Consider the following 26121-nt stretch of genomic DNA (forward strand, 5'->3'; position numbering starts at 1 on the left):
AAGGTCAGTGACTTGCACCCTACAATTTGTACCTACTGTAGTCATTCTCATCTCTCATTATCTGGCATCTCCCATTATCATAACAGACAGCAAGGCAAGGGCAGTTGGGTTCAATGTAGCCTTGGGTACCGTGGTACCAGTGTATCCCAGCAATGCTGAAGGCTCCAGTTAAATTCACCAAACAACTCAGCTTCATTTTCACCTGCGCAAGAATGGTTAACTTAAGTCATAGAAAACATGTTAATTAAAGAATAATTTAAATCTCTACTGACACTTGCAAAAGACAAAATGTCTAAGCAAAACTGTCCCAAGAAATATTTTGAAGTTCTCAGAATTTTATGGGTTTGAAAAACTTCCTTATATAATAAAAGCCAGATCAGACATACAAAAACATATATTTTTAACTACAAAGAAGTACCCTAATGTTGGCATTTTCCTTCTTTTAAAAGTAACTTAAAAACAAAGAAAACCAACAACATAAAAAGCCACCACCGACACATGTACATAGACAAGAGAAACTCCCTGGAACACAGTAAAAAAATAATTATTATTTCAAACGATTCATAGGCACAATATTTTAAAAACAACAAAAGAAAATGCAACAACAACATCAACAAAAATAACAAAACAAAAAAACATTTCTTTGCTTTTTCTTGACAAAAGTTTGCTGAATAACATATAAAAATAATTGGAAAAAAAACTACTGTCCAAATTATAACACCAACTAAGAGAACTTTTGCAATAACTAGCCCAGAATACCTGGTAACACAAGTAAGGGTTTGTCTGAAAGATAAAGAGTATTCCTGAATCAATTCCAAGAGGAATGCCAGATAAGTTATGGGAGAGAGGGGGAGAGGGAGAGAGAGCACAACCATATATGTTGTTGATGTGGTGGGGGAAATGACAGCAAATTATTTAAAGAATTTCAGTAATTTGTAGCAGTCGGAATACCATGACTCACACAGTGGAAAGAAAGAAAGATACAGTGGGAGGCTAAAGAAAAGAAAATGGGAAGGATAGCAGATACTTTCTTAGGAAGGTAAAGGAAAGGAGAAGAAAATTCACCATATTAAGCATCTAAAAGTTAAGAACATGGTCTCAAATACACAGGTTTTAAAGTCAGTATTTTACTTTTGTTATAGTCATATTCCAATACTTAAAGTAGATATAAATAAATACATAAATCTAGGTTGCAGGAATTCAACAATATACTATAGCTATTTCCCTTTATTTTTCTACTCACTATCAGGATTTCTCTAAAGAATAATAGGAGCAATAGGAAAATAAACTTTCGCTTTTTCCAAAAGCATGCTAATACTTTAAAAAGCAGAAGCTGTAGGAAGGCAGTATCCTTTAAGCTAGCATTAGTTCCTCCAAATAATGAAAGGAAAAAAACAACAGCTAAAAAATATTAAATCTGACCTATCATCACAAACATCTTTGAAAGTAAAGATTTTCAGATGTCCCAATGAGTTTAACTTAATTTCAGCAGTCTGACCATTCCTACTTTTACATTTTCAGTAACTATTGCAAGGCCGAAAGGCATTAGTTGATGTGATAATCATTTAGCTACCAAAAAAAAAGTAATTATAATAAAAAGCTAAAGAACTCTTGAATAAAAGCTCTGTGCAGTTCTCAGTACTGATATCCACCAATTAAAAAGCATTAAATAAATTAAAAGGAAGTGAGCTTTTATATCTGTTGAATTAAATTATAATCCTTATATATAATTATCATTATACCCTGGTGTTATAATTACAACCCTTAATTATACCACAGTGAACTTACAATAAAATTTCCCTGATTGTCATAAATGTGAATCTCTCCATTTGACATTCCAAAGAGTAAAATTTTGCTATTGGAGGACCAGGCCACGTGGCACAGGTGGCTGCCTTTCAAGTCTTTTCCCCAAATGCGATTGCCTGGAACAAAACATTGACTTAATAAACATACCACAAAATTAAAAACAGGATGCAAGCTACCAATGTAAAAACTAAAACAGCTAAAGTCAAAGCAACAATTAGTAAGTAACTATTAATTATGTTTACCTAGTGAAACAGAGACACTCTGTATATAGCACTACAAATCAATTTGTGTGATAGCACAACAATTAGTAGGGCTTAAAATTTTACCATCCACTGATCCAACAATCACAGCTCCATCTTCATATACAATACAAATCTTCTGTCCATCAGCATTCCAGCTCATACTTCGAACCACCGACTTATTTCTGTTGTTAATCATCTCTTCATACCAAGAGCCTATTAGAAGTGAAAGAAAAACTGAGTTACACTTGTGATTTGATAAACCTCTAGAGGACTCAAGGTACATGCTAACCACTGACCTGTCCTTTCAGCAAAAGCCTAGCAAGACTACAGTACAGTGTCCCCAGAAGACACAGACACAAAAACCCAGTGTTCCCATGGGAGCTGCTCATTTCCAAAGCCAATGGTGATGAATGAGGACTCGGAGAGGAGAGCCAAAGTCCAAGAGGGGCTGAAAGAGCTCTTAAGTGCTTAAGTAATTTCAGAACTGACAATAAAATAGGAAACATAAACAGAGGGAACAACTGGCTTTCCTAGGAATAGGTAATAAATAATTTACTGATTATTTTTCAAAACTAACAGATTATTTATGTGACAGTAGCCACCATGTATCAGCCAGAAAGACTTTTATTCTTTACTCCTGAAATTAGAAGAACAGCTAGGATTTTATTTGTTTCCATTTTTCATTAAATTAAAATTCCCAAGAGAATAGGAAAACCCTTTACTTTCTTTTTCTTTCCCACATGTGTTGGAAAGTGTTTACCTTGACTGTGAGGTTTGCTGCCTTTTAAATGAATTCCAGTGAACTGCAGTATGTGTGTGTGAAAGGCTCAAGAGCAATAAAAGATAATTATAGTCATTCACTGGTTAGTCATATTGGTTCACTACCTTAAAGATAGATTGGTTCACTACATTTCTAAAGATAGGTTTTATGAGAGTATTTAATTGATGCTTATGCAATGTTGATAAGTTTTTGTAGTCTACTAACATGTTTGCATTTCTAAAGATAGGTTTTATGAGCATATTTAGTTGATGCTTTATGCAATGTTGATAAGTTTTTGTAGTCTACTAACATGTTTGTGCTCACTGCACAATATATTTTGCATACTGCATTCCAAGCAACAGAGATAAAAAATTTAGAGCAGTTTATCAAGCACATGGCTAAGCACTTATATCTTCATCTACAGTAGCTCTGCAGGACAAGTGCCTTGTCTCATGTGACTACACTATAAAAAAAATAGACAAGTACTACAATAAAACTTGAAAATCATTTTAAAACTATTTTGAGCTACACAATCTGCAAAATAAACACTCTGAAAAACAACAGTAAAAACTGCAAGTGAGGGAAAAAATATTTCTCATGACACAGATCATCCCATCTCAAGTTTATCCTGCAGAATACCTCTGTACATCATCCACACAATGATGAGGCCATTTTGATCGCTGGTAGTCAATTTTTGATACTGTTCGTTCCATGTCACAACCTGAACAAAACCTAGAAATTGATAAAAAGCTTTTTATTGCCATTATTTCAGTTAATAAAAAATACAACTTCCAACTTAATCAACCTGGAGCTTTTCAGAAATTTACATTGCTGACTTTGATTTAGTTGTAGGCTTCTTTCAGTGTCATTTATTTCCTCTTTCAAAATTCTGCCCAAGAGCTCCTCTTGCTTCTGTATTCACCCACTGGAGCAACTTCCTCTCCAAATCCTGCTCAGTGTTGATTCCACACCCAAAACCCAAATCATGGTTTTGCAGTTTCTGACCACCTCTGACACTTTGGGACACTTTGGACAAAATTTTACAGTTGTAGGACATTTGGGGGTTTTATTCCTCTTAGTAGTCTGAGCCTCACTATTGCTACACTTTTAAAACATAATCTCCCTGACAGTTACCCAAAAGAGCACTCTACACACCTTCAGACCCTCAAGCTTCATATGGGATCCCACTCACAAATATCTGAAACATGTTTGAAATCTTATCAGTTCCATACTGCAGATCAAATTGTACCACACTTTTTGCTCCCCTCACTGCTGGGTACCCATTTTCCCTGTATCCTTTCCATTTTTAGTGTTTCAGTCAAGAACATTATCAACAGATGCAATCAAAGATATTCTAATTGTCAGGTATTTTTAAGGTAATAGTAACCTATTTCAGATTTGAAGACATCCATTCAAAGTATTCACTAAATCAATTCCTCGCAGTTAATTTGTTCCAATCATATTTAGTTAAGCCCTTAAAATAAACTGACTCTGGGAAGATTTCAACTGCAAGTCCTCATTAAAAAATCCACTTCCTCAAATAATGCAAGGATTTTAGCATCCTCTTCATATCCCATTGTCCATGGCTGATGACCATTCAACATTTCTCATGTGAGAAGTTAAGTTCTCCCTAATTTTGCTGCATTAAATTTTTACTTTCACACATTACACTTCTCCGTCTTGCTTCCTAACCTCTCTAAACTTTGTCTGTACACTGCAGTCTATCCATATACACATTCTGTAATTTGTCAATAAAAGCAAAAATTACAATACATTTAACACAGAAATCAAGTGTACTGAACCAATTTTCATTTCTTCAGAAGAAAATGGAAAGCTACTGTAACACGTAATCTCACAGACATTATTAAAAAGAAAACCCAAAGAGCCTTATGCAGGACATCATGGTAAAAATATACAGCCAAGCTGTTACATACCATGCTGAATACTCACAACCTTTATTTTGGATTTACAATAAAAAGTTATATCAAAATTACTCTATCAGCTTCACAAAATCTTGTATTTCTATTCTAACTAAAAGTAGACCAAATGCCCAAATACACTTACCACTATGACCTTCAAGAGTTTGAGTCACAGAAATGTTGTTAGGCGTTGCTAGTCCCTTTATCTTTGCCTCATCTAAAAGATAACAAAATTCACTATGAAAATAAACCTAACAAAGCATACATGCTACCATGTTTCTATGAATACTGAAGCTGTAATCACTATTTACATAAACTGAACCACTTAAAAAGAAGTACATAGTAACTGCAGTATGAAATTTTCACCCCTCAGTTCCATGTGCTTGCTGTTCACATCTGTCATCCAAATTGATACGTGCCTTATGGTCTAGCAGTTTTTCAGGGGAAAAAGCCAACAAAATAAACAAAAAAAAGAAAAACAACAACAACCAAAGAAAAACAAACCCAAAACCCCACAACAATATCTTAGTCACCACATTTCTTTGCATTCAGAAAAAAAAGTTTAAAAATTTTTGAAAATGGATTTTACTTTTCCTGGAAAATACTTATTTAAAAGACAATACACAGTTTTCTCTGTAAAATAATTACGATGGTAGAGAACATTCAAATAAAATCAAGAAATAACAAAGTAAGTTCCAAAATAAACAGGAAGCCTACACAAAAATAATTAATTATATGCTCTGAAAAGAAAAAAAAAAAGGAAGCAGCAGTGAAGAAAACTTCAGCAGATCTAATGGGTCTAATGGGTAGACAAATTATTTGTGTGCCAAAAAAGAGCAGTTGGAGAAAAATTGTATACATAAGACAGTGATGAAAAAATTTGATGTTGGAAGAAATACATAATAGCTATGTACAGATTTAAAACATATGCAACATTGTCATGTAACTCGGGGAAGAACTTGTGCTTAAGTGCGGTGGGTTTTGTTCTCAAGATAAAAATTAAAAAAAAAAAAATTTTATAACTTTCAGTAATCCATCCTCTCCACCACAGGCTATGTAACCTTGGTTATTCCAGGAAATACATTTTAATCGAATATTACCGGGAATTGCAATCTGAAAAAGAAGTATTTTGTATCTCTACACAGTTGCGATAACCACATTTTATTTTGCATCGTCTGCCTGAACACCTCAGAGACACCTACAACAGCACAAGAGATAAATTTATTTCTATTAACAGACCTGTACATGCAAAAAAAGAGAGAAGACAGAACTGTAAGCACTAGAGAAACTGTGCCGCCCTCAAGCAATTGAACTCATGCAGTAAATAATAATAACAGGACACCTGCAAAGGTGTCTGAGCAACAAAGACAGGCGGCAGGGGTCACACAGCGCACAGCGCTTCGGTCTCCAGCGGAAAAGCCGCGTCCAAAGCCTGTCGGGGGAAAAGCCGCGGAGCTGCCGGAGCAGCGGAGAGCGAAGAAGCCCCAAGCCAGGCCGAGGGAACCGGCGGGACAGAGCGGGGCAGCGCTCCGGGCGTGCCGCACCATGTCCGCCCGCCTCGCCCCGAGGCTCCCCTCAGCCCCCGCGACCTCCGCGCTCCCGACCCCCGGGACTCCCCAGGGCAGCTCCCCCTGCCCGAGGGCAGCCGGCCCTCCGCCGCCCCGCGCCTCCCCAGCAGCACCTTCTTGCACAGGTAGATGAACATCCCGGCGGAGCCGGAGCCGCCCGGGCCGGCCCTCACGGCAGCGCGGCCACGCCAGCCCCGCGTCCCCCTGGCAACCGCCAGCGGAAATGGCGCCGCTTCCGGGGGAGCGGCCGCCGCCATTAACGGTGCGCGCGCTCCTGCCCGGGCCGTGAGGGCATCTCTCGACCCGGGCGGTTTGGGAGTGCTCCTCTTGGTTAGAAAGCGAAAGCGCTGCCAGTTCGTTAATAAGAGTCACGCTGCTTTTACACGAAGAAAAATTCCAAAGTTTGCGAACCGCAGGTTGTCTGCGCGCGGTGTTTGTAGTGTAATTTACATCAACATAGAATTATAGAATGGTTTGGGTTGGAAGGGACTTCAAAGACCATGTAGATCCCATCCCCCTGCCATGGGCTGGGACACCTTCCACTAGACCAGGCTGGTCCAAGCCCCATCCAGCCTGGCGCTGAACACTTCCAGGGATGGGGCATCCACAGCTTCTCTGTGCCAGAGCCTCACCACCCCCACAGTAACAAATTTCTTCCTAATATATTACCTAAAGCTGCCCTCTTTCAGTTTTAAGCCATCCCTAATCAAAAAGGAAGGGGACGTAATCGTTGGAACAGAGAGCAACTAACAAGCTCTCAGTGATGTTGAGGTATTAGAAAGATAAATTACTTGTCGCTAATACTGCCATGTTAAAGGTTACAGCTGGACAAGTTTTGATGATCTCAGACCTAGGGGGAGGTTAATAAAGCTTGGGAAGAAGGATGTCACACTGATAATGGACACAAAGAAAGCAGAATTTATGGGCCACAAGGCCCACACTTGGCAGAGCTCCCAAGCTAAGAAAGAAAGGAATAAAGTCAGCTCAGCATTGTGCGGCAATCGGCTCAGACTGGGTAAGGGGTAATTCCAGCAGCAGCAGATTGCAACTGTCGGACCCAAGAAACCCACCAGCCCAAAAGCAAAGAAAGACTGAGCACGTGGACTAATTAACATGAGAAGCAAGAGAGTCACTAACCAACAGAAGGTAGAACAGCAATTAATAAAAGAACTATGTCACTTGTAGCACTGTAACTCCAGCGCCCATTGGCCTTTTGGTCTGGGACTGTGCAAGAATCTCCTCATCCAGGAGCGGGTGAGAGATGCGGAGATGCAACTTATGAAAAGAGACTATAAGAGGGGTTGATATAATATTATATAGATATGGAATTGGTATTGTGTAGTAGAATTTTTGGAAAACTCATACATGCTTGAGAGTGACAAGTGGAGTGTTATGAAGTCATAGTAAAAAAACATTTTCTTTTGGGTAGTAATGTGGAATACATTAATTACTATGTAAATAGTAATATGCCCTTTGGAATGAAGGGCAATCAGTTAAACCTTCTCCTTGTTCTCCATTAGGATATATTTTGAATCATTGGGACAAGTTTGGTGGAGAACTTCTTACAAAGTGGAAGTTAAAGGAATACTGTACTCAATGGTGGCCAAAATTGGATCGTGATGAAAAGTGGACAGAAATAGGAACATTACATTATAATAACATGCTACAACTGTTGTTTTGCAGAAGATTGGATAAGTGGAATGAAATCCTGTGTGTGGATTTATTTTTCTCATTGAGAAATGGTCATAAAACAAGAAAGAAATGCAGGTTATTGGTGTCTGATTCAAATGTGTTAATGATGATGGAAAAGAAAAGGAAATTATCTTGTTGCTGTTCCACTTGTAGTATAGGGAAAAGGTGTCTGAAAGTGGATAGTGAGGAGGAAGGTGTACAATTGTTGGTTTCTCTGAGAAATAATCAGGATAGTGATAATTGGGGCCAGGAAAGTAGTGACGGTAAGACTGGATGAAGGGATGCATTTAGTCCAATTGCAGGTAGAATTGGGCACACCAAAACTCTGTATATGTTAAAGTTCCCTTTTCAACCACTGATTTGATACATTGGAAGGAGTCTGCCAGGTTGTACTGAGAAATCCAGAAAAATTTGAAATTCCGTATGGTATATCACATAATGTGAATCTGACAGGAAAAACTGCCCAGATGATGTGGTAAGAGAGAAAGTTTTAACAGATTATCTCTCATCTTTAAAGAAAACCCTGAGATTATTACACAGGTACTTGCTCTTTAGAACAGCAGTCCCAGTCAAGTCACCAATATATTCTTTCAGGCGTGGAGATCAAGTCTACCTGAAAACCTGGAAAGATACTCCACTAGCTGAGAAGTGGAAAGGACCTTATCAGGTACTGCTAACCACACACAGAGCCATGGAATTGAAATGACTGGACTCATGAATTCATTACACAGACCAAAGGTATTCCTCCAACTTTGTGGTGGTCTTAACAGAAAGACCCCCAAAGCTGAAACTGACTCGGGACTCATGAACTGCACATGGACAAAAAGAATCTGTACTGCAATTTTACTGTATTCAGGGAGAAATTTTACTATGTTTTTGTGTTTTACTAAGTTTAAAAAGTTTTTATAGGCAATGTGCTGGATTTTTGGAACATCACTGAGCACCCAGGCCTTGGTGCACAACTCTGAAATAAACAATCAAGTCTCTTTTGAGTGTGTAATTATTGTCTTTAGCACACTGGATAATAAATCCAATTTTTCTGAACAACAATATGTCCTATTTTAAACAAGTAGTTTATATCATCTTGGAATTTTATGTGGTACTCACAAAGTGAGGCAGGTAATTGCTCAGAGGAATTGAATATAAATATTATCATTTGTGATATGAAATGAAGTTATGAATACTGGTGCATGAATCAAAGCCTGCCTAGCTGACAGCTTGCAAGATACATCTGGCCTCCAGGACAATATTCCACTATCCTATAAAATTTTACATCTCATCTGACAACTGGCTTTAGTGTAAATAGGACTGATGTCATCCCCACCCAATTGCCAAGAACTTGTAAAGTCTTGCATTAGATTTACAGTTTGTTTATTCTTACCAATTACAGAGGCCAAGGCATATTCTGTCCCTATAAATGCCTGTATAATACTCATGCCTAAGAAGAGGACATGAAAGTAAGCAAAGTAAAGTGCTGGATATAAAACTCCATGACTTGGAGAAATAAAAAAAATATGCATGCACAGCACTTTGAGGAAGCAAGTGTAGTATAGCCAGGACGTCCCATGCTAACTTTAATTGTATTAAAGCAAATTAATGTCAGTACAGGGACACACCACAAAATACCAAGCACAGCCAAATCCAGCATTCTTGGAGGGTTTATAGTCTCATTTTTTTGCCCTTGCACAGCTGAAGCTGTGTCCCACGTTCACTTGTGCTGTTTCGTGTTATATTCCAGCTTAACATCACTGTGTGGGCATACCTGAAGTCACAGTCCCATGTGCAGTGAACATAACTGAACGTGCTTGAATGTGGTATGTGCAGGGTGTGAAACAAGTACAGATGTTGTTTAATATGTCCTTGGCAAGCCAGTTACCAGATATAATATTTTGTGTAATTATATTGCAAGGGTCTACAAAATATGTAGGATTTTGACATTAAAAAAAAACCCATTGTTTTGACTCCTAATGTAAATATAATTTTTTAAGTATTTGGATGATTATAAATGCCAAGTATATAAAATTGCATTCCTTTAACAACTATTTTTTTTTAATTGTTAGCTTGTGTGTTTTATCCTAAAAGCCTGATTGACACAAGTGAAGTTCAGTAAAGTCTGTAATGACAACAGGAACAACTGACTAAGAACAAAAGTAAATCTTGCAGGATAAAAATATTAAATTGGATGATGTCTTTCATTCTTCTACATTTTAAACATTATTAATACTTGAAATTACTGTGCAATCTTTTATCTATATTTACAGTAACATCTAGGTTTTAAAATCAAATATTTCTTTTTCAAAACATGTGACTTGGGATAGTATTGTTTATTTCTTCCACGGATGCCTCCTTTATCCTTGAAGTTTTGTTTCCTTGGGTTTTCTAAACCCTTTATTTCATAACACATGTCCTTTAGGTTGAATACAAAATAATTTCCAACACTAATGTGCATATCATATTGTCATTTATTAAAATAAGTTACAAGAACCAAACTTACTTTCCCATTTAATTGAAAGAAGACATAGGCACATTTTTGCATTCTGCCTTGCCATTTCAAAGCTTTATATAATGTGATATACTGTATCCATTCTTTTTTTTTTTTTATTTACTTTGAAGTAAGAGAATAAAAAATGCAGTAACTACAGAAAAGCAGTATCTGCAGTAGAAACTGAAGCACAGCAAGTATGAGTAGCTTCATGGCTGTAAAGTGACTGAACATGAAGATCCTCAGGGTCACTGTATTTTCAAGACTCTTGTCTTCCTGAAGTCTTCTTGACATTTGTCAGTAATAATAAACCACTGCTGTTTTGTAAGCTGTGCAATGAAGTAAAGCTTCCTGAAAACAATAAAAAGGCTTGATTCTGAAAAATTATTTTAAAATCAACCAAAATGATAGCTCAGACAATCTGCTGTCTGTCTTGATATGCCTGCAGCTTCTCAGACACTTCCTCTAGTGCTCAGTTGTTAAGGGCAATAAAATAGATGGCTATAAGGTTTGTTTTATTTACAGTCTTTCTCATTGCTGCATTTTCAAAAAACAATCTGCTTTCTAGATGAAGTCAACACATGCTTGAAACAGAGATTCCTAAACATATTAGACTTCTGCCAAGATCTGGCATCTTCCCAAATAATCTCAACAACCCTAATTTCTTAGAAAAAGTTGGATCAGGTGATACCCAGAGATGAGGAGCAGAAGGTGATGGTCTCTGCCATGTTTTGCAGATTGTCTTGAAAGGATGCTGGGGATAGAAATGGCCCATCAAAGAATAACTTTGAAAGAAAGCCTCAGTTCTTTGTATAAAGTCTATTCCTAACTTAAACCCACACATTTTCTTACTTAACCTGAGGTCTTAGGGCAGAAAGATTGATCTCTGAAGGATGTTCTACTACTGAGATGACATTACAGGTTTAAATATCTTGGTGTTCAGATTTAACTAATTAGATTCCCTAGAATTATATGTTATAATCTAGGAAAACCAGAGTTCTTCCCCTTGCTTTTCCCAGGCAGATAAACTGAACTCCAAGCACACTGCATGAAGAGGGATGTGCAATTAGATCTCATAAAAATAACTTTGAATTTATTCAAAAACTGGGAAAGTTTTGTGTCCTTGGCAGAAGTGTTTATTTGACTTTCAGAAACTTTGGCAAACTGAAAAATTCTTGTATCTATCTAAATGTTGTATAAAACACACTACTTTTCTCTCCCTTTTTTTAATCTTCAATAGTCCACCCTTCCTTGATTTTGAAGCCTCAGAGATTGGGATGATAACCACAGGCATAATGCTTCTTTAAATCAATTCCTATTTGAATAAGAGCACCTTTGACAGAAAAAAAGCATTCCGTCTCAAAAATGCTCAGCAAAGAAAATCTGTGACCTTCCTTGGTAAATTGTAGCAGATCAACCACTCTCACTTCTAAAAATTATGCCTTATGATGTACCACAGCTTGTCCAACTTCAACTTCCAGTTATTAATTCCTGCCATGTCATCTGAGGGCATTTATTCAGCATCCAGGCTTGCTGTGGTACAACAGAGATCACCACTTTCTCTTTGTTTATTGGTTGGGGTTTTTTCCTCTCCCACATGTTTGTGGAATGTCTGGTCCGGGGGCTGACCGCGTTTCCCTTCCCGGCTGCAGACGCGGCACTGCACAAACGCAGCCGGCAAATTCCAACCCCAGCCTCACCTTGGGGCTCCCGAGGGCACAAGGCTTGCCCAGAGCCTCCAGCCTCAGCACCCTGCTCTGCAGCCCTCTCGTGCTCCTGCATGCCTGGATAGGCTCACACATTTTCAGAGAAAAGAAGGTGCTTGTAAATCATTTGGGACAGTGCCTGCCTGTGGAGGTGGGATGCAGAGGAATACCACAGCTCATGGGACTGTTGTCGTACTGCCCGTGAAGTTGTCCCTAAAGTTTTGGGACACAATAGGGCTCAAAACTGAATGTTTGATGTAAATGTAAAAGCCAGCTAGAAGAATTATGAGTTCAATGAACAGTGCTTGATGTTTGACATGGCAGATACAATTTAGGGGGTGCGGGCATATGCATTTATTTTATCTGTATGGCGTTGCTCTTCAATGCAATGTGAACATAGTGGTGTTTGCAACACCCGATCTTTTTTTCCATAATATTTCTGAAATCATCCTGACAATACTTTCTTCCCTGGATATTTCTTCCCTGGTTTGTAAAAAAACAGCTACCTCCAAAATACCAGGAAAGTGCTGAATGCAGGTGATCATGTAAGAAAAAGGATATATTTTGTGGATAGAGCTTCAAGGTATGAGGTCACTGAGTCCTGGAGGGCAGCTATGGCTTCACACTTACAGGACTCTTCATCAGTTACAAGACTGCTCGTTATGGCTCCTAAGAGAGAAAACAGCATTTACTATATTTACTACAATTATTGAACATTTAAATCCCAAGAAAATGCTTGATCCTCTGGAAGGAGTCAAACCCACGATGTGAGACTACAGCAAACACTGCAAGCCAGGTGGGAAGGAGGAGCAGCAGTGAACAGGGGCTGCTGTGTAGCCAGAGACCTGAGTGTCATAGTCCAGGACAGGCAAAAGAGAGCTCAACTTGAACCAAGAAGGAAGCAGAGCAGGATGTTCCTCACCTGCACACCTGGAACCTCTACATTCTTTAAATTAGACCATTACTGAGAAAAAATAAAAATAAAAAAGGGCCTGGCTGCAGAGACCACCCAGCCTCCCCATCAACTTTTATTGTGTCGCCCCACAAGTACTCTTGGTTTCTAACATTTGAGACTTGCATGCATAGGGAATATCTTTCTTGATTCAAGAGGATGGACACAAATCCATTCAAATGTCACATGAATATAGATGGAGCTAATTATGCCATTCAAATAGGCCCAAATGAAATTATAATCTAGCAGAAGATCACAGCAATCTAACCGGAGGAGCCAGTTAGTATCACAGAGGAGTTACCAGTCTCTTCAGAAAGGGAGGAATCATTGCTATACTCCACAGTGCTTTCATTGAATCTGTTCCTAAGTCTTGACCTCAGTCTTCCAAACTTACAGGGGATCAGCCTCAGCTGTCCTTAACAATTCCTTTTTCTCCATAATTCACAGGAAAAAACCAGCAATGATGACAATTTCACTGTAGTATAATAATGTCAAGCATCAATAGATGGCTGTGAGTTCTTAGCTGCATGAGAGGCAATTTAACCTTACCTACCCCATAAAGTAAGTAAGTTAAGGCTGCACCACTTCACTGAAGGCTGAGAATAAATGTATCAACAGCTACAGCAGCACAGGTACTGTAGTGAGTGAGTTCACCATCCACATCTGAGACTGGAATAATAAGCTTCCAAAAGCAAAGCCTTCTTAAAAGAGAGCTTACAAATACATTTTCAATAAGTTATCAAGATGTATTACCTGTGTATAATACCCATCTCTTAATAAAAATGGGCTTTTTACATTACTTGCAAGGGTAACAATAGCCTATTAATAAATTTTGTTTTCTCTAGATATATAAATGCATAGCTGATCAATGTCAAACAAGGTGTGTGAGCATTGGAACAGTAAGAAAATAGAAATATTATACCTAAGTACATTTCCCTTTTTTCCTGAACTGTTTTAGCTTTTTGTTTTGTTTTGTTTTTTTCTTTTAGCAGTCATGCCATTATTACTCCCATTTTGCAACAAAACTGCAAAATCTATGAGGTTGCAGACTTGGCAGTGCAGAGGCTCATTTGTCTTAAAGCCAAGTTTGAAATTTGTGTCTACTTGATTCCACTGAGGCTGTATTTGTTCAGCTCCCCTCTTTGGAACATTCCACTGGCTTTATGGTCAGTGTACAAAGAAGAGCTGTTCAAGAGTCAACTGGAGGAAGGCCAGTTCAGAACATCACACCAACATGCTTGGTTTCCAACCAACTGCCAGTTAAATTTTATGTCTGCATTTAAATTCTCCAATGACAAATACAGATCTTCCTTGGATTTTGTCTGTTTTAACAAACTTATTTTCCCAACCATCTCTCTGGCAATTGTCCAAGGGTGTTCTGAATTCTTCTACAGTCATTCTGTGAAATTAAGAGTCTTCCAGTATTTGATATTCAAAATTTGGGGTATTCCTGTTGCCACTGGGATGCCCAACAAGTCACAGAAAACATGTTAAAGCTGTGTTTTTACACTGCCTTTGTGGTAAACTCCAGATCAACAAGAAACTATTTTTGCAGATGGTGTTTGTCTATATCCACCTATTTTATAACTGTGCTCTTACACAGCATCTTCAGCCACTTGATGTGATGGCAGGTTACTGCCACTCTGAATAGGGGTACAGCTAGGCAGCTCTTGAGGTCCCTTCCTACCCAACTTAACTAATTTGGATTCTACATCAAACTGTGGAGAGGTTCTGCCAACATTGGATCCCAGTATTGCCCATCTCAAAACAGTTGGTGAGTTCATTCTTGCCTCACTCAGCTTAGAGGAGACACCAAGAATACATGGTTTAGCATTGCAGCAGTTCTAACCTGGGTATTGTTCCCCTGGGGACCCCCCAGCCATTCTCCAAATGCAGGTAGGCAATGGAGAGGCAAGTGCCCCAGAACCCTGCCCTGCATTCAGGAATGCAGATTATATTTTTAAGTACAGTGAGTGAGTCCTTCAAAGCATGATGACAGATAAGAGACAACATTAAACTAGTTTTAAATACAGTAACTGCTATAACTATAGAAAAAGGAAGAGACATAAAGAAGAGGCATAAAAGAATGAAAAGGAATTATACTTCCTGAGAGCTTGTGAGTTGAAAGACCATTTCTCAAACAGATTAAAAATGTTTAACACATTAAAAAGAGGTGCTTCAATAAATAAACATATTCAGAAAAAACCCCGAACATTAAGTTATTACTTGAGCATGTTTTGTCATCTGAATTTAAGATAAAGCCTTCATAGCAGTGACAGGTCTATGATCCACTCACACAGAGCTGCTGGCAGTCATAGGTTCCTGGTGCACACACACCAGTTGACACAGCATGTGCTTTGGAGAAGCAGTTACCCAAAACCAAGATAACATTTCTTAATGCTTCCCAATGGCAATGCTTTTCCATGCTGGGAGCCTATCCTCTATGAATCTTATCAGGAACTGCTGAGATGTGTAACTGATCTCATCTTGGAGCAGCAATTGTCTTACTGGGGATTAATACATTAATTAATGCAAGGGATACCTCAGACCTTGCTCCCTCTGACCCAACTGTGTAACCCCACCAGATGTGAGATGCCACATCAGCTCCAAAGGCACACTAGGAAAGGTTTCCAGTACACAATAACTTTACAGTAAGGAGACTGGGAAGGGAAGGAAAGAAACACTTCTGAAATTTTTATATTTTTACTGCAACATAAAGTCACTGGGAAGCTAAAGAAAGGAACAGCAAGATGAAATTCAGCCTGGAGGGGTGGACATCACCTCAAAACTGTCTTGCATGGTGGTACACACATTCCACAGTGCTGCAAAGTGTGTGACTAACCCCAGCTCTTCTCAACAATTTGTCAGTTCTGGGTTTGCTGAATATTACATAAATCAGGGAAGGCCTTATTTATAAGTTGACAAAGACTGCATGGTGAGTATTTACTAACATTGTTACATATAAAGTGCTTTGTATCTCTGACATTTACTCAAGTGGGCAAGGCAGAGTGACATAGAACTTCTCTTTACGCCCGAGTGCAGGTGAAAGCTCCTCAGGCACATACAAATATATTCACATGCTAACAAGAGCCACTGCAATAGACGCACTTAGCTGGGGAGGGCATGGCTGGAAAGGGATCTGCAATCTGCTCTTACTTGAGCACGTCCTCCTGTCTGGGTTGGGGGAGTAGGCATTCCAGAGAGAATATCAGGCACACACAGCTGAGGGAGGCATTCCAGAGAGAATATCAATCCATATCCAAACTTTAGAGCTGGTCACAGTGATTCCCATATTCCCATTCGTAAATGTATCGTAATTTGCATTCAAACCAGGATGTTTTTACTGCATGTCAGTGTGCTGTTAACCAGAGCAGGGTGCACAGAGTGTTTTTATCTGGCTATCAACGTCACAAAATTAGTGTGAAATTTTGGAATACTGGCAATACTTTTTTGCAGCTGTAACAGATGGCAAAAGGAATGGAATGGCAAGTGAAGTTACAAAACAATTATCCAACAGAATTTCAGAGAACAAATGTCTTGATTTTAAGAGACTATTTGGCATTAATTCAGCTCTAATTGAGTTGGAGAAGACACTGTTTTATGGAGTGAAAAGACCATGAACAGAAAAGTATATGTGGCTGCTGAAAAAGATGTGACACCCACTGCCAGTTACAAAGTGGGCACTTCATGTGTGAGGCTGCTGTTTTCTGCCAAATTAAACACGTCAATTCTGAAAGGGCAAGCTGAGAAGGAGTTTCTATATTTGGATATCTTTGCAGTAAGAAGGCCCAGTAAGACACAAGAAAAAATAAAGGGTGGAGAAAGAAAGGAAGAGAGGAAGAGAGAGAGAAAAGAGAGCAAGAAAGACAGAAAGAAAGGAGAAGGGAAAGGAAGCAAAGGAAAAGAAGAAAAAATGAAAAGGTATAAGAAAAGGGGGAAAAAGACCCTCTCCCAGACCTAGATTATTTTTGCATTATTTTTTGCACATCTTTGTGAAATAATTGCGACAAAGACCTGGATGGTTGGGAAATCATTAGCAGGATACTGCAAAATGAGATTCAAAAGGGAAAAAAAAGCAAGCATGTGAAGAAAGTACTTTAAAGTTTGAGTAAGCAGAAGAAGAATCAGTGCTATGAAATAAAGTTTGGGATTAGACTCCCAAAGGGGAGGCCTGACCAAATTTACATTCCATCACATGTGTATTGCCTCTCTGTAATGCCAGCTAAGAGCTAATCCTAAGCACCATATTTACAAAATCAGCTCCTAACCTAGGCAGGAAGAAATACTGAGACCCTCTGGCTTCACCTCTTTGAGATGTGAGACCTGTGACTTACCTTGAGAGATTTGCCCAGGAACTTCCTGGAACTGGAAGCCTAAGATCAACAGTTTGTCACACAAAATATAGTAAGGAAAGGGATTATAGTGGAAGTGGGGAAAAAAAGGATTTTGCCTAAATAAATCACCTAAATAAATCATGAGATGTCCAGAGAAATTCAGAGTGAAGATCAAACCCTAATCAAGTGAAGATAATATAGAATAGATAACAATTTGTAGATAATGTATACCCTGAGTATCAGCTACATCTATGCTCTTGTTCTCCACAAGAGACCAGCACTGAGAAGGAACATTTCCCTCCATCTTCTAGAGCTTTAAGGCTGGAATACTTTTTAAGGCCCAAAAGCATCCACCAGAATGAGCAATCACACTCATGATAGAGACTGCAATCATTCTTCCAGCACAGCCCATGCTCTCCTGCTTCTCATTCCTTTGTGCTGCTTTACTGGAGATTTTCTGACAGAAGTGGTCCACATCACATACTGGATATGGCAATTCATGCTCCCTGGGTGTGAAAATACTGTGAAGTCCTCAAAGAAATGCCAAATGGCATTTTAATTTTAACCAGATACAAGCTGCACACTACTGCAGAAGGGCCAAGGATCTCAAATTACTACTCTACCTATGGAAAAACAAAGTTGCCCTGAGTTTTCAGGAGTTGTACAGAAACTCTGGGATAATTTATCAGAAAAATAACATCAATTTGTCAGATTTTTAAAAGCTGCTTGCTTGTAGTGGAACACAATTTTTCCTTGATCAGATCTTACCTGAGCAAGTCTTCTTGTCTGGATTCAGAGTGTATCCTTCATAGCAGCCACAGCTGTAGGATCCATCATTACTCAGACAGACTTGGGCACAGTCGTGCCTCCCAGGAGCACACATGTCCATGGCTGTGAGCAGCCATGGTTTAGGAAAGAAACCTGTTAATCCCTCCCAGATACTGTTTGAAATGCTCAACATTTTTAATTAGAATTTCCTTATGATTTAACCAGTGTCCTCCTACGTTATTATATAAATTCATTATTAATTATTATTTGTTATTAATTATTTAATGGAGGAGGCAGATACTGCAAGACATGACTACACCACATCTCATGCAGTTCTGTCTTTCATCAGCAATTCCAACAGTCCCATACATCCCCAGTAAGGATGAAGCTAAAAACCCACATGAGATGAGCAATAACCTGCCCTGTGTCAGACTAAGCAGCTAAACAACGTTTATGGAATTCTGTGAAGACCATAAAATGGTATATAAATGCCAAACTGCATTTTCTAATCATCAGATTTGAAGAAAAATGCACTGTTACTGTTATTGAAACAAGGAAAAGACTACAGCTGAGTTCTCATTTTAGAGTAACTCACAGAAAACATGTCCATATCTCCATGAGTTTCATATGTTCAAGCAGCCTTTAATTCTTACCTGAGCAAGTTTTCTTGTCTGGATTCAAGGTGTAGCCTTCATAGCAGTCACAGACATAGGATCCATTGTTACTCACACAGATCTGGTCACACTCGTGCCTCCCAGATGCACACACGTCCACAGCTTGTTAGGCATGTTAGAGAAACAGCTCATTGTTAATAACAAACAGGTTGGGATGGAGTGCACAAACCTATTTTTAAATATATTTTGATTTGGAATCAGCTCAGAAATGGCAATAATAATTGAAGGAATTAGGACAAGAGGTAGGAGAAAATATATAGTGTCAAATATATATTTGAAGAAATGTAGACACTATAGATATTTTGTTTTAGCATCTGGCCCTAACGAATGGATCTGTAGGCACAATAAAAAAGACAGCGATAGAATCAAGCTACATCTCACCATTACTTGCAGCTGAGTTTTATTTATTATTCATTTCTAGAATTCTTATTGAAAAAGATACAGATGTTTGTTGCTTCAACAGAAGCACACACATAGCATCTCAAATCCAAGAATAGTGTTAATTTTTTTTTCTAGTCGAACTCATTATCCAAAGGAATAATACCTGAGCAGGTTCTCTTGTCTGGATTCAGGATGTATCCTTCGTAGCAGTCACAGAGGTGGGATGCCCCGTTACTCACACAGACCTGCTGGCAGCCGTGGGTCCCCAGGGCACACGCGTTCGCAGCTGCAAAGGACACGGACAGAGAGCTACTTCAGTCATCCCAGAGGAAAGGAACAGCCATTACTCATTCATGCTCACAGAAGTACATCTTGCACTGTTTGCTGGATTAGTGGTAGTACATGTCAGTGCTGTGTTGCTGTCACAACAAGTTACAGCACTCCTTTGCAGCACTCCATAGCCAAGAGAGAGAGGCCATAAATGGCACAGAAATAACCCATCACCTGAGGTGGCAGCAGAAAAGATGAATTGAAAATGAGATGGTTCAACAAGGAGGGATATTGAGCATTCAGTAACATTACACAGGAAAGGAGAACTCAGGCATGAAAAGCTCTTCTGGCTCTTTGTATGCAGTTCCTTTGTATTATGGGAAGGGGAAGGGGAAGGGGAAGGGGAAAGGGAAGGGAAGGGAAGGTTTTACCTGAGATTTTTACTTAGATTTGTAGTTACTAATTAGTATTATTGTGGGTATGGACTACTGGTAAAATCAATCTCCAAAGCACTACTGGTGAGATAAAAAAATCAGAAGCAAGAGTGCTTAAACCTTCTCATGTGTTTCTGAAAACAAGGCAATTTTGTGGCAACAAAATGGCAACATTCCCATTTTCTAAAACAAGGAAGATTTAGAATTCTTCTAGAAAGGCTGACAGAGTTGTCTTGTCTTTACATTTTACATGAACAAAATCTCTGGGTGATCTTTTCAAGCATAAGTGAGAAGCTCAGACTCAAATGGTTGGATTTTTGCGGTAGGACAGTCAAACATCCACTGACTTGGACAGCTATTCAAGGCTAAGACTTTTCCATCTCTGGGATGGCTTCATTCTGAATAATGCTCTCAGTGCATCAAGAACTTGATCTTAGCCAACTATTTTTCCCCTGAACATTAATTTCCCTGTTTTCAGTTCACCCTGCAAATAAATTAATTGCCTTGGTCAAAGCAAAAGAAAATCCTAATTGTCACTGGTGAGTCCAGATTTCTGACCAAAAAGCACTCTGGAGCTGTAAAGAGACCCAGTTTACCACACTGTCTTAAAAGACCCTCTTAGATTCATAGGAGTCTTTTTAAAGACTGTTTCCTTCACCCTGTTTTTTTCATGAATCCCAGATTCTGGCAAATTGCACGCAGGCGACTCAGAGTTCCACTGGAAGTGTACATGTGTGAGCTCTCTGATTTACCCTCCAGCCTTGCAGGGGCGTAATTTCTATGCCTCAGCACAATAAACAGTTTATTTGTAAGAACAAGAGATTTTCCTTTGCTGCTAAGAAAGGACTTGCTTTGCTGAGAACATAGGTGGACATGAGTGCTGTGTTCACAGCGCACGTACCTGTCCAGCCAGGTGGGCACTGGTGAGGATCCGGTCACACCAGCAGCACAACGTGGTGTCAAGCCAAACCTCAAGGCATTTCCTATGCTAATTATTGGCAATGTGTCCTGCCTGCAGATGGTCTTACACATTTATTTCATACCTAGAGAAAGAGGTTTTTTCACTTTAAACACACTCAAAAAGTGTGGTGGTAATTTTTAGTAAGGCTCTGAAATAACAAAAGTAACACACTGCCAACCAAGTTCCCAAGGAAGTGGATATTATTTTAATTCTTTTACAATGTCATTTATACCTATTTTACCTATTATTTGCTGGAGATTTATTTTAAAGTAAATTTCTTAGAAATTCACTAGAAAAATCTACTTTGTACAAGTTTTTTAATTGTCAGAAAGTTGTCATTTGATTTTTGTGAGTAGGGCTATGTCACAGCTATCTATAGGCAATTCTAAATAGTGCCTATAGATAGGACCTTTTTTCCTTGTAAATGACAGTAACAGCCCACTCTGGCCTAGCATTGTTAGTGGAGTTCTAGCCTAAACCAAATACATAGCGCATTTTTATAAGATCAGCCCTGAAAAAGCAAAGCTAATTAATCTCATCCCACAGCTCCTTGTCTAAATCAAGTTGCAGAGAAACAGAGGGAGATGTGAGCCTGGCACGTTGGAAAAGCCCAGCAGTGCCTAAGGAGTGAAAGCCTGTCCTGAGATGACCTGCTGCTGCATTTGGGCATTTTATCCTGCACCAGATTGCTCAAGCCAGTACAGTGGTTTACCTGCCACGCTGATTATCCTACTCTGAACCTACAGGGAATCCCTTCAGCTCCACATGCCCATCCTCCTTGCTTCCCAGTGAGATGGGAAAAGAAACGAACAGCCTGCACAGCTCTGGTGTGTACCTTCAGCAATTCACTAAATATATGCAGTCAAACCTTGTCCAGATTGCTGTGATTTCTCTTTCTCTCTAATTCTGACCAACTGCACAAGGAGGTCCACTCGAGGCAGGTCTGTCACCTACACTGAGGTCACTATTCAAAATGAAAGGCCGTTACTTGGCCTCCACTGAAAAAGAGGGTTGGCTTGTTTGCCCAGTGGGTGGTAAAGGAAATATTTAGATGTGATACATAACACTTCTGAAAAACTTCTTTCTTAAGGAGTGGAACCGCAGCAGCAGTCAAAAGAAGCCAAGTTACACCACTCTCTTGGATTGCTCCCCTTACCACAGAAAGTCTCCCTGAATCTGGATGTCAGCTTTTCGATCACACCATAGGTCTCCACATAGAAGACGTGTTCATCCAGAGGCTCGCTGGCCATCGTCCTCAGGGACTGCATGTCTGCCCGGTCCACCCCGACGGCGTAGATCTCGATGCCGGCTGTCCGCGCGCTTGCCGCCACGTCTTGAACCTGGTCTTGTGGCCGTCCATCCGTCACAACAATGACCACCTTGGGGATGTTGAAGGTTGCTGGCCGGGTGCCCATCTCCTCGGTGAAGACTTCTTCCATGGCAGTTTGGATGGCAAGGCCGGTCATCGTGCCAGCAGACAAGGGCTCGATGCGAGACACAGCCTCCTTCAGAGAGGCTTTGTCAAAGTAGGTCCGGAGGGGAAACTCCACCTTGACAGTGCTGGCGTAGTTCATGACCGCCACACGCGTCGTTCTTTCACCGACATCCAGGGTATCGATCATTTCTGACAGGAAGATTTTCACCTTCTCAAACTCTTCAGGCCGGACGCTGCGGGAGCTGTCTACGATGAAGACGAGGTCTAGAGGCCGGTTCTTACAGGCAGTGTCTGCCAAGAAGGAAGGAAAATGCTTCAGTCATCTCCTACACGGGACAGGAGCTCTCACCCAAGGGCAGCGAGTGCTGTCATGGCAAACTACTCCTGCCAGATAATGCTGGTTGATTCGTTATGAAGAGGCTTCAAATTATAGTGAATAACATATTAGAGAATCGCAAATATTAATTTTGACAAGTAATAAATAACTGGGGTTTTTTAAGCATTAATAGATAGGTGCACATTTGAGCCCTCAAAATTGTCTAACTATCCTTGAAACAAAGGGTGGTGGTTTTCATGTAACAGCCAACAAAGAGATGAAACAATTATATATAAATGTATTTACTATTTATTTTCATAAAGCTTGAATTCCAGTTTTTATAAGATAAAGAAATAAAATGGCAAAACATCTGACTAGATCATATAGGGAATGGATCGGGTTTTTTGATAGTAACAACATAAAGTGCTAATTAGGAATTATTTCTTGTTTGTAAATCACAATCCAAAATACACAACAAGAACAAATAAAGGCCAACAAGGAAAAAGACACAAATGATGTTGTAGAAAGGCTTCTTTGGAAATTGTTATTTTTTATGGCTTGTAGAGCAGAGAGAAAAGTGAGATTACTCATGAAGTAATTTTATATGTAAAAATAAACATTTACACACACATTTCCAAAATTCCTCACTGCCATATAAATCTGGACAGAAGCAGAAAAGCCATAGTTTAGATCAGAGACAAGCATCACTTCTAGGAAGACAAAAATCAATCAAGACAGTGACAGCAGGCAACTGAAATGCCCCCTCCCTGTCCTGATACCACACCCTGACACAGACGGTACCATGCACTTAATTTATACCATCAAGGTTGCATTTGCAGCTGAAAAATGGACAACCCAAAACATGAGTATTTCTATAAAAGAGACATCCTGGCTCACCAGTGAATTAAATAGCAAAATCTGAGGTGTTCAGTTTGAATTCACAACTTGAGGGCTGTTTTGGGAACCTGACACACCTCTCCTGGCTACTATCATGTTGACTTTTATTACTCCATTCCAGTTTAAATTTTAAAAATCTTCACAAGTATCTTAAAAGTAGAGGTGAAAACAGCACTTTTTTTTTTTTTTTTTTTTTTTCCCAAGGCATTAGAAACCTTTTTTCTCTGATTCAAGTCAAAACAGAGGAAAAAAATGTAAGTGCACAAATTCCCTCAGGAAGCACAGCAGCATAGTTGATTTTGCCTTTGGATGGAGTAATAGACAAGATGAATCTAGGATCCCACCCAGGTATGTTCTATATAATTCTATATTCATCCTGTAATTCAGTTTCGCCTTTGGGAAGCTGAAAAAACATGAAGAAATGTTAGTGCATGCATGCGTAGCTTAAGACATGAAAAAAAAAAAAAAAAAACCCAAAAAAACCAAAACAACCAAAAAAACAAAAAAAAAAAAAAAAAAAAACCAAACAAACCAAACCAACCAAACAAACAAAAAAATAAAAAAAGCAAGGTTTGTTAAAAAAAAAAAAAATCCAGTGCAGTGTTTGTAGGTAGAAAACTTCCCTTTTTTAGACTGTCCTTCCGCGCGTGTGAGATGAAGATGTTTCGAGCAATGGGCAGAGGCAGGGAAGAGCTACGCGGTTTAGCGGAGCGGCTGCGGGGCAGCAGCGGGGGGCGCGGAGCGGTACCTGCGGAGCGGCCGCCGGGGCGCGGCTGCCGGCGCGGGCGGAGCGCGGGGCCCCGCGGGGCCGCGGGCAGCGGCAGCAGCGCCAGCGCCAGGCAGCAGCCCAGCACGCCGAGCGCCCGCCCCATGGTGCTGCCGCCGGCCCCGCGCCCTCCGCGCCGCCTTTAAAGCTGCCGGGACCGGCAAGGGGGACGGGACACCGAGGGGGCATCGGCCGCCCCCGCCGCCTCCTCCCCAGGGCGGGCCGGTGGCCCTCGCTCCCCCGCCCCGACGGGCGCTCAGCCCTGCGGGGAGGGAGGGGGGCGAGGATCAGAGCTCCTCGTTGGGAATGTGCGGCTGGGCCGGGGCAGGGCTCGAACCTGGGCGCAGGGAGAGCTGAGACACAGTTCTTCCTTCCAGGCTAATTGTGCATCTCAGTCTCCAGGGCAGTAGTTGCGAAGAACGGGAGAAAAGCTCCTAGTATGATCACCGAGGCACAAGAACTGCCCGCTCTGTTGTCAAATTTGGCCAAGGACATTTTGGCCAGTTCCTGCCGGAAGCTGCAGTGAGCTTTTGGGAAAGCTCAAAGGCACAAAGGCACCCTGATCTCCAGCACAGGGCTTTCGAAGACGCCTTTGCCAAATCTGCATCCTGTTTTACTGCAGGATCATCTTCTCTCCCACCACCTCCATCAGGGGAACATGAATGTTTGATTTAGAAGAGGAACCACCAAGCCCCCAGCTGTACAGGATCAGGCAAGCAGTGGCTCACTTCAGTAAGTTCTACCACGAGAGCACGGGAAGAGGACACCATCACATTCCCAAAGGCTGCAAACAGTAGCAAGGAAGAGGGACCACCACCCTTCCAGCAGGAGAAAGCCACAGGGCAGGGCTCCAGGGGAGTAGAATGGCTTTTCTCTCTCAGAACACGACAGCTTCTTTGAGCAAGAGCACATGCACACACCCCCCAGACAAATATCAGGCAGTGCCTGCTCCTGTCAAATACTGCTCACACACATGGTCAGCCACCCCCTTGGACAGTCTCAATGAACAGCCTTTGGCAGGAGCTCTTTGCCTCCTCATGGTCAGACACACACACGCTCCCTCACTGCAGAGGGAGCCAGAGCAGAGTGTGTGCTGGAATGTTTGAGCAGCACCCAGTTTCAGCTGTTTCTTAAACCACACGAAACCACAGTGGTCTTTTACACACCCCCACTCCTCCAGAGTCACACTGAAGCAGTCTGTGGCAGAATCTAAAGACGCCCTGGGTTTGGAGTCTCTGTGGGAGTTCAGATCCAGTGCAGCTCCTCAGAATCTGGAAATAAGAGTGCAGCTTCCAGCAGCACTGGTCCCCCCCTGGGTCCCCCCTCGGGGTAACCGCCAGGACAGCACTGTCAGAACAGGCGCAGAGACAGACCACTGCACTTCAAAGTGCTCTCACAGGTGGCACCTGAGTTAATTAAAAAGGGAACTACTGCTGGTAGCACAGCTCTAACAGAGCATTTTTAAATGTGTACAGAGATACATATTGAAAATACAGGAATAACCCCAGAAATTATATGCTGCAACAATCTGAATCCCTTTCCTCAGAATTTAACACCAGGTACCTCTTCTCTTCCAAAGCAGTAGTGTTTTATTTCTTCAGCCATACTAAATCATTAAATAATCTTTTACCTCTTTACAGCTCTTGCTACAAAAGAGGAAGAGTGGAAAGATTTTTGTAGCTTGATTTTTTTGTTTGAGGTTTTTTGTTGATTGTAGAAGGACATCACTAAGTGAAGGCATATCTCCAACAACTCTGG

The 26121-nt window shown here is 40.4% G+C and overlaps 2 protein-coding genes across 3 annotated transcripts in view; both read right to left on the reverse strand.

The window, feature by feature from the left end:
• WDR35 (WD repeat domain 35) overlaps positions 1 to 6491 on the reverse strand; it is a 42169-nt gene extending 35678 nt beyond the window's left edge. The window contains exons 1-7 of the mRNA XM_041480869.1: positions 6409 to 6491; positions 5737 to 5840; positions 4873 to 4955; positions 3448 to 3540; positions 2133 to 2261; positions 1789 to 1922; positions 37 to 202 (exon numbers count right to left, since the gene is read on the reverse strand). Coding sequence (XP_041336803.1) covers positions 37 to 202; positions 1789 to 1922; positions 2133 to 2261; positions 3448 to 3540; positions 4873 to 4955; positions 5737 to 5840; positions 6409 to 6432 — 733 coding nt within the window. The 5' untranslated portion in view covers positions 6433 to 6491. The remainder of the gene's footprint in view (positions 1 to 36; positions 203 to 1788; positions 1923 to 2132; positions 2262 to 3447; positions 3541 to 4872; positions 4956 to 5736; positions 5841 to 6408) is intronic.
• A 3940-nt stretch (positions 6492 to 10431) lies between these two features.
• MATN3 (matrilin 3) lies at positions 10432 to 24469 on the reverse strand. Of its 2 annotated transcripts, XM_041480866.1 has the most exons (7): positions 24346 to 24469; positions 22106 to 22675; positions 19448 to 19570; positions 18883 to 19005; positions 18230 to 18352; positions 12737 to 12844; positions 10432 to 10937 (listed from the first exon to the last, which is right to left on the reverse strand). In XM_041480866.1, the coding sequence occupies exons 1-7, from the start codon at positions 24467 to 24469 to the stop codon at positions 10882 to 10884; spliced, it is 1227 nt and encodes a 408-aa protein (XP_041336800.1). In that variant the 3' UTR covers positions 10432 to 10881. The 2 variants fall into 2 exon arrangements, with proteins under 2 accessions (XP_041336800.1, XP_041336801.1); XM_041480867.1 differs by lacking the exon at positions 18230 to 18352.
• Positions 24470 to 26121: the final 1652 nt, after the last annotated feature.

Source organism: Pyrgilauda ruficollis, unplaced genomic scaffold (assembly GCF_017590135.1).
Source record: "Pyrgilauda ruficollis isolate IOZ18807 unplaced genomic scaffold, ASM1759013v1 scaffold54, whole genome shotgun sequence".
NCBI classification, from domain to species: Eukaryota; Metazoa; Chordata; class Aves; order Passeriformes; family Passeridae; genus Pyrgilauda; species Pyrgilauda ruficollis.

Coding starts and splice junctions, on each gene's coding strand:
- MATN3 (XM_041480866.1), bottom strand. CDS start 24,469: ATGGGGCGGGCGCTCGGCGTGCTGGGCTGCTGCCTGGCGCTGGCGCTG. Junction 12,845..18,229: donor AGACAAGAAGACTTGCTCAG/GTAAGATCTGAT, acceptor TTTCTCTCTTAG/GAGCCATAACGAGCAGTCTT. Junction 10,938..12,736: donor TGAAGCTCTATCCACAAAAT/ATATCCTTTTTC, acceptor ACAACTGAGCAC/TAGAGGAAGTGTCTGAGAAG.